At 48.2% G+C, this 8,427-nt stretch overlaps 1 protein-coding gene across 4 annotated transcripts in view; it reads right to left on the bottom strand.

The window, feature by feature from the left end:
- Positions 1 to 460: 460 nt before the first annotated feature.
- OLFM2 (olfactomedin 2) overlaps positions 461 to 8,427 on the bottom strand; it is a 209,453-nt gene continuing 201,486 nt past the window's right edge. For all 4 annotated transcript variants that reach the window (XM_060272127.2, XM_088661234.1, XM_060272125.2 and 1 more), the window contains exon 6: positions 461 to 1,473. In XM_060272127.2, the coding sequence (XP_060128110.1) occupies positions 796 to 1,473 (678 nt within the window). In that variant the 3' untranslated portion in view covers positions 461 to 795. The remainder of the gene's footprint in view (positions 1,474 to 8,427) is intronic.

Below are 8,427 nucleotides of genomic sequence, written 5' to 3'. Positions count from 1 at the left end.
AGTAGGAAATACCTGAGAAATACCTGCATTTTGGGTTGCATATTGGTTCAGGGAATTTTGAATTCCATTGGTTCCCATTAAAAGTGAACCAAGCAGTCTTCGCTAGTGAGATGGAGCCAGCCTAGCTGATGGGAGGCAAACTCCAACAGAAGAAGCCCTTAGCACAGCCTTTGCCAACCTGAAGACATCCAGAGGTTTGGGACTACAATAACTACCATCCCCAGTTAGCACATGCTGGTTGGGGCTGATGAGAGCTGTAGTCCAAAACACAGCTTTAGAGAGGGCTGGGGGGGGGGGGGCAGAACTGGAGCTCACAGCCTCCCAAGGAAGATTTTCCTCTTGCGTTTCCTTGGAGCTGGATCTTTGTTTTCAAAGCCAATGACCACATCCCCAGTTAGAAGCCTGCATATCTCCCAGCACCCAAGTCATTCATTGCACCAAGAAGGGCCCAAACTCCATCTAACCTCAATGAGATTGTCTTTATTTGCCACCAGTAAATAAATAAAATAAAATCAATACAAAAATAAAAAATAGCCGCCGCCCCCCAAAGAAGCCCCAAACCAGATCCATGCGTCATCAACCACAGGAAAGAGAGAAAAGAGAGAAAGAGAGAGAAAGAGAAAGAAGAAATCTGTTTGCTTTATTATGTAGAAATAATGGCATCACGGAGTGTTTTCCCAGGCCACTGAGTTTGCAGGCCACATTGCTCCCCCACCTCCCAAACCCGCAAGGATAAGAGAGAAAATGAACAAAAATGACAACTGAGAGAGAGTTGAGGCCTCTTTGCTTATGGGATTATAACTCCCCTGAAGTCTTGATGACATGGAAAAGAGTCACGTTGTAGATGACCTGGTGGCCATTGTTCCAGGTATAGAGGACCCTCTCCCGGGGGTTGTAGTCCAACATGGATATGTGGGAATACTGATTGTGGAAGGGAATATCCGTGTACTCATAGCTAGAAGTGTTTGTGTAGTAGGCAAAATAGATCTTAGCCCCAGCCAGGTGTGAATTGGTCACATAGAGGGTCCCGCAGATGATGAAGGATTCACCTGCACTCCGCTTGGGGTAGCCGGTGTCCCAGCTACGGAGAATCTCCAGCGTGACAGGGTCCATCCTGCTTACTACAATGTTGCCAGCATTCTGGTTGGTGGTGTAGACTGCCCAGAGCCCATTCTCGTCCACCATGAAGTCGATGTCTGAGAAGCCGCCCCAGGAGTAGGGGAAGGTGTTGTTGTAGCCAGCGGTGTTGAGGCTGCGCTGCACGACCACACTCCGCGAACGGAAATGGTACTTCACCACTATGTTGCTTTGGTACTTGTTGTAGTAGAGGGACCCATTGTAGACCACGTGGCCGGTGCCAGCCCAGGGATGAGGCAGCAGGTGCTGGACAAAGTTTTGGCCTGTGATGAAGTCATTGAGTGTACGGTACTCCAGGACACGGCGGCCTTTGTAGTAGCCATCCATGTACCAGACCTGAGGGAAGAGCACAAGGGGCATTAGAATGGCCTCTGCTGAGATTACTCTGTACCAGATCACTTCAGTGTAGCTATAGGAAGAACAGGTATTTTGAGGTCCAAAGCTGAAAATCTAAATGGAAAAAAGAGACCAGAAAGAAAGGGAGGGAGGGAAGAGAAAGAGGGAAGGAAGGAAGGAAGGGGTGAGAGAGTTGAAAGAAAGAGGGAGAAGGAAGGAAGGAAGGAAGGAAGGAAGGAAGGAAGGAAGGAAGGAAGGATGGACAGATGGAAGTGGTGAGAGAGAGGGGGGGGAGGAAGGATGGAAGGAAGCTGGGAGGAGGGGCGGAAGGGGCTCCCTTCCGTCTCTCCTCTCACCTCGCTCGCTGTCACGGAACAGCTGGTTTCCCACTGCGCGTGACTCTGGCTCTGGCTCTCACCTTCGTGGCTCTGGCTCTGGCTCTTGCATTCATTCCATATGACTCTTGGACTTTTCCCCTTCTTTTTTGGGAGGTAAAAAGTGCGTCTTATGGAGCGAAAAATACGGTAATCAGAAATTTAAATTGGGATAAATTTGGTGCTACTCTAGAGCAGGATTGCCAAACAGGTCGACTGCGATGGACTCTCTTAGGTCTGATTGATTTCTGTCAATCGCAGCCCAGCTTCTCTCCAAGGCAGACTGTGAGAGCTCAGCACACTCCTCTAGAATGATGCACGTGCAAAGGCAGAAGGAGAACAAGAAGCGAGCAGGCTTGAGGCAGGAGGTGGGAGGAGGAGGGCATGGTGTGTGTGTGTGAGAGAGAGAGAGAGAGAGAGAATGAGTGAGAGAGAATGAGTGAGAGAGATGCCCTGCGCAGAGAGAAAGGAGAGAGAGAGAGAGAGAGAGAGAGAGAGAGAGAGAGAGAGAGAGAGAGAGAGAGAATGAGTGAGAGAGAGAGGGAGAGGGAGAGGGAGAGGGAGAGGGAGAGGGAGAGAAGTCCAGCGAGCTCTGACTGGCTCCTCAGAGAGAGAACTTTTGCCTCCCTTTCCTTCCCACCAAATCCCCTCCCCGTGTCTAGTTAGCCACCTCCTTCCACACAGACACCCCGTGCAAGCTCCTAATCCTTCCAGTTTGAGTGTTTTCCCTCACCCCCAACTTAAACTCCCCCCTCCCGCGTCCACTTAGCCACCTCCTTCCACACAGGCACCTGTGCATGCTTCTCATTCCTCCAGTTTGAGTATTAATTGAGCCTGTATTTGGCTGGTTTGGATGGCGCTGGTGCTGACCTGAGCAGACAACGCAGACGTCACTGGCCCACCTCAGAGCTGTGCAGATGGGGCTTGGGAACAATCCCTCGCGAGTGTGTGGCGCAGCCCCAAAGACTCTGGGTGCAATTGGTGCCTTGCACTTGGTTGGAGCGTGCCGCTAATTTATTAATGAATGGGGGTCTCAAGGTGCAACTGACCAATTGGAGAGTCCCGCTAGCCATGCACACTGGAACATTCTCCCTTTCAGCAGCTCATTAGGTGGGGTGGGGTGGGGTGGGGGGAGTCAGAGCCTCCCCTTCACTAATTCTTCAGACCCCAAAGGGGCAGCTCACAAGAGGCACCCTGCTCTGCCCACTTCAGCATCAAAGATGGGGAGGAAATTGCCCCACCCCAAGGATACAGCCCTCCCCACTTGCCTCCTCAATTGTTGGACTCCTGTCCTTAATGCATATTATTAATTTTCTTTGCAAGATCATAACATGTGGGACAAACTTGCCCACTTCTAAATCAAATTTACCCTTCTGTGCCCCTCATTTTTCTGGTTTTGCCACTGGCAGCAGTACCCACCATTTTCTAGTATTATTATTAGTACTAGGTGGCCCGGCCATGCGTTGCTGTGGCTCAGTCTATTAAATGGACCCTCAGAGTCTCCCTTCAGACTCCCCTCATCTTCAGAGTCCCCCTTCATTTTGTTGAAATATTTTACATGTGTTCTGTTTACACAGGCTCATCCCTGTGACTCCCCCCACCCTGTCCCGACCCATGAGGTATGCTGCCCCCTCCTCCTCCATCTCCCACCCAGGTGAGCCCCGCCTCCACTCGGCCCAGTCTGGAAAGCCGAGCCGAGATGCTGTGGAGAGGGAAGCTTTCCTAGGTGCAGTACCAGTGTATTTGTTGCTAGAGGGCGCTATTTTGCAACCTCTCCTGTGCTCCCAGCATGCACTTTCATCTGAGTTGTGAGTTCTGGACCACGTGGTTTTGGGGTTTTTACCTGGCCCAGGTGCAACATCTGTCTATGCAAATGGTATGGGGTCACTTGCATATTCGCTTGGGAGGTTGTGTCAAAATTTGAACGCAATCAGTCAAGCAGTTACGTAGAAAATTGGAGACACACCCACATGGCCAGTTTACATTTATATATATATATATATATATATATATATATATATATATATATATATATAGATTATCATTTCAGAGAAGAGGAAGAAAGTGGATGAGAGAGAGCAGGATAAAAAGAATCAAGAAGAGGAAGTAGGAAAAAAGAAATAGGGGGTGGGGTGAACAGTGTAAAAATACTAAAAGTGATCCAACATTGGAGGATGAGAGTGAATGTAGGTGGGGTGTGTGGAGGAGAGGCAGACAGAAGAGCTAATTTGTCCTTGGCTAGGGGGCACAATCTGGACGGTTCTGCCAGGGCCGTAAGATCACCTAGCTGTGGCTCTGGGCCTGGAGGGGGTCTCAAATAAATACAGCAAGTACACACATGCTAACAGGGGGTGGGGAGAGTATGTTTAAGTTGAAGAATGACAATGGGAGAGTGTGGTAGATCACTGCCAGTATTTTATGCTCATTAGTAGATCACAGCCTACTTGATTTGGATGTGCCTGCTCTAGAAGATCTAATGATTGGTTCTGCTCCTTTTATATTTGGAGATGATTAAAACAAACAAACATCTGATCTACAAATCTGCCTCACACCTGGGACACTGCTACACACCCCTGTCTCCCCAAAAGGAAGGTTGAGCATAAAAAGGATATGGATTGATATTTGACTCTCAGCGAGCATCTTCAATGGACAGTAAACTGAATGGGGGTTAGACTGCAGCAAAGGCGAATTGCATCCTGTTCAGCCATTGTGAGACAGAGGAGGTGGATGTAGCTGCCACATATTGAACAAAATGGCACTGTCTCATTTATGGGGATCAGGGATTGGCACAGTGAGTGATGGATGGGGAGGCATCAGACTCAACACCCAACGGACTGGGAGGCTTCAAACCTTTCAAGAAAAGGAGTTGACAGTTCACAAACAATCAGCCTGTAATTGAGATGATGGTCATCAAGGGGCATGGAGTCAGAGAAGACCTTGCAGTGACGGGTTGGGGGGGGGGGAGGAAATTTGGTTCAGTCTGCATTGTAATGAGAAATTATCTCATTTGCACTTCCCCAGAACAATAAAAAACCAAAGGCACAACTACCTATCTAAATTCACACTCCTCCCTCATGCCTACATCAGGGGTGCCAACTTGAACAAAATATTGGGAAGGGGCAGGTAAGCCTCGCCCTGCATAATCAATCACATGATGTGGTGCATGCACACCATTTGAATGGCAATGCCCATCAACTTTAGATGGCTCAGCTGCCTCAAATATTTTATTGGGGGGGGGGGGCTGAAGAGTTGGCTCCTATGGCCTACATCCCCCCATCCTTAAATTTTGCAATGCAGTCTCCAGCCAAATATGTCCAAAAATGCATCATTTAGCAGAAAGTGTGCATTAAAAAAAATGCTTATGGATTAGCAAAAATAATACATAAAATGCATTAGACTGCTAGCAAAGATGGGTACTGTTTATTACACAAAAGCTTCATGTTAAAATGTATATATTAGAAAAGGCTCTAAAAGCACTAAAAGGCTCATGAATTTTCATGAGTACTTTTTTTAATGTGGGGAACATAACTGAAGAATGCAGTAGTTGAGAGACCCAAATGGCCAGAGGTGCCTGTTCTATGGATTCCCTGAATGCAGCAGGTGAGGGAAGCGGATGGGAGCATGGCCTTTGCATGGGGAGCTGCACAGAAGGTGCCCCCAGGCACAAAGGAGGAAACCCTTCATCGCACTCCTGTACTTCTGTACAGCAGCTGTGTAGAGGAAAGAATTTTGATACATGCAGCCTTTCATGCAAGGTTGAGAAAAACTGCTAGAACTGCCACACTTGGGCCAGCTGAAGGATCAGAAGTGCTGATCCTTCCAGCAGAGCTGCTCTGAAACGATAGCTAATGGGAAGCAAAGCTTAAGACAGCACACAAACAGTTAAAACTTCAGCTCCACCCCTTGGGGAACCAGATTAGCTAGAAGCCTGGAAGGCAGAACATTGCTGCCCAATGCTTTGCAATCTTGTAGTTGTTGCACACTTTTAGTATCTGCATCTGCAATCATCCCCCTGGTTCCTTCTTCACACTCCACCCTCTGGTTGTATCTTTCTCTGCACATCTTCCACAGGGGTACCTTGAACAGCTCTTAGTGTCAGAAAGTTCTTCCTGAAGTTTTGTCGGAATCTCCTTTCTTGTAACTTGAAGCCGTTGGTTCAAGTCCTGCCTTCCAGCTTGCTCCATGTAACAGCCCTTGAGTTATTGGAAGATGGCTATCATATCTCCTCTTCTCCAGGCTAAACATATCCAGCTCCCTCAACTGTTACTCATAAGCCTTGATCATTTTGTTTGCTCTCCTCTGCACACCTTCCAGCTTGTCAACATCCCTCTTAAATTGTGGTGCCCAGAAGAGAGTGAGACTATGACGTCCTTTGATCTGGACACTAGACTTCTATTGATGCAGCCTAGAATAGTGTTAGCTCTTTTTTTTTACTGCTGCATCATACTGTTGACTCATGTTAAGCTTGTGGTCTACCAAGACCCCTAGATCCTTTTCACATGTACTACCGGTATCTGCTCTATGATTTTGTCGCACCACTTGCTCAGACCACTTCACTGGAAAAGGCCCCAGGCGTTGTGCAGACCCAGATCTAGGGCTTTCTTCGCTCCCTCTGATCCCCAGAGGGTGCACGAGGTTGCTTCAGCACAGGACACTGGTGCACCTGTGGAGCAAGCTAGATAGGAGACTCAACTGCCTTTGGTGCCACATGCAAGATGGCAACACTCTGAAATGTGACCTCTGGGCAGTCAGCACAAGTGCTGATCACAAGCCGAGTCACCCCAGTGTAGATCTCACTCTCACATCCTGGGATGGAGCTCATAGTCACAATGCAGGATGGGGAATGTGCAGGAGATAACAGGTTCTGCTTAACCCTCCCCTTGCTTGCCGAGTCTTTCACTGTAGCTTGCCTTCATAGTTCTCTCTCTCTGTTTTTCCTTCAGAGAATAAGCTTTTGGTGGGAGATGGTGAAAAATAACCTGGTAGCGAAGGTTGCAAGGGGCAGTTAGCTAGTGGGACCCAATGGTAGTCCCCTGCAAATGCCTTGGCAAGCACTTCTAAAGCCCAAGCAGTACATTCTTCCAATCTCAGCTCATTGTCAGCTGCACAATTGGTCCAGACCATTAACATGCTCATCAGCAGCTCTCACAGGCCCTGACCAGATGCCAGATTGGAGAGCTCCACTGTTTGCTTCAAACATTGGCAAAGGAGACGGGAAGCCTTGAGTGTATAAACTTTGCCGGAGGCTTCTTTGCTCTCTGCCTAACACTGGGGCTCAGCAGAGCAGCCCCGGGGATCTGTGCCTTTCTCTTCCCCTTTCATTCTTCTTTAAGCAATTAAGCCCATTTGATGGAGCAGCTGACATCTCCCTGCATCGGAATAGCTGTGTTTGGTGCCTGAACTGGATCCCCCCTCCCCCTCCCCTCCCCCCCTCTCTCTCCAAAGCTCAGGGCTACCTTTTGAAATTTAAAATATAATTCACTCAAAAGGAAAGGCATAGTGGGAGGGGGAGAGAGATACAGCCAGACATATAACATGCATGCTTTCCAAGTCCCCTGGAGCCAACTGTCAACTAGAAAGAAGACACTGGGAAAGTTTGCATTATCACCAGAAGTTAATTGGATGGGACTGAAGACTGAGAGTGCAAAAACTATGGTTTGGAGCTTGATCATTTGACTTGATCATTAAAATTTGCCGCCTCAGCACCCACCACCCTCAGATAACTGCTGGGGATCCACTAGTGTTAATTCCTCCCCTGTTATCCCAATGCTAGGTCAATGAAGCACCATTTTAAATTCCCCATAATGCCCTGGAGCAACCTTTCCCAACCTGGTGCCCTCCAGGTGTTGCTGGACTCCAGGCTCTTATCAGTCCTAGCCACCCTGTTCAATTGCCATGAATGCTGGGAGTTGTGGTAAAACAACATCTGGAAGGCATGAGGTTGGAAAGACAGCTCTGGAGCGCCACTTGGTTCAGGGGCACTGTGGGGAATTTTAAATGGTGTCTCAGAGACACCTACTGCAGTTGATAGTGGCAAGGGGCCCACCGATGTTGGAGGGGGTCCAACGGGAGCACTTGCTGAGAGTCCTCTGAAACCTGGAGATATTGTTTAACTGTTACATATGTCAGGTTTTAGAAGAGTGTTCCTGGTGGAAATATCTCAAGAGAGAGCTGGTTAAATCCAAAGAGGCTATGTAGGGTAGTAGACAATGTGGCCAGCTCTGCCTAAGGGGAAACCCTTTTCAAATTCCAGTTCAACCAGGGATCCAGTCTCTCATGTAACTTCCCAGTTACTGATCACATTTCTATCTTGCCTTCTCCTTCCAAGGAATGGTGTATCCTCTTAGTTTAGACTATTTTGACATTCCAGTTCTGGGGCCTCATTTGTGACTCATCTGGGTGATAAGAACATACAAAGAGTCCTGCTGAATCAGGCTGATAACCCACCTAATCCAGCATCCTGTTATCACAGTGGCCAACCAGATACCTGTGGGAAACCCACAAGCAGAATTTGAGCACAACAGCGTTCTCCTCTCCTGTGGTTTCCAGTAGCTAGTGTTTACAAGGTGTCCCCTTCACA

The sequence above is a fragment of the Zootoca vivipara genome, chromosome 2 (genome assembly GCF_965207765.1).
Source record: "Zootoca vivipara chromosome 2, rZooViv2.hap1.1, whole genome shotgun sequence".
NCBI lineage: Eukaryota > Metazoa > Chordata > Lepidosauria > Squamata > Lacertidae > Zootoca > Zootoca vivipara.
This window is presented reverse-complemented; position numbering and strand designations above follow the sequence as displayed.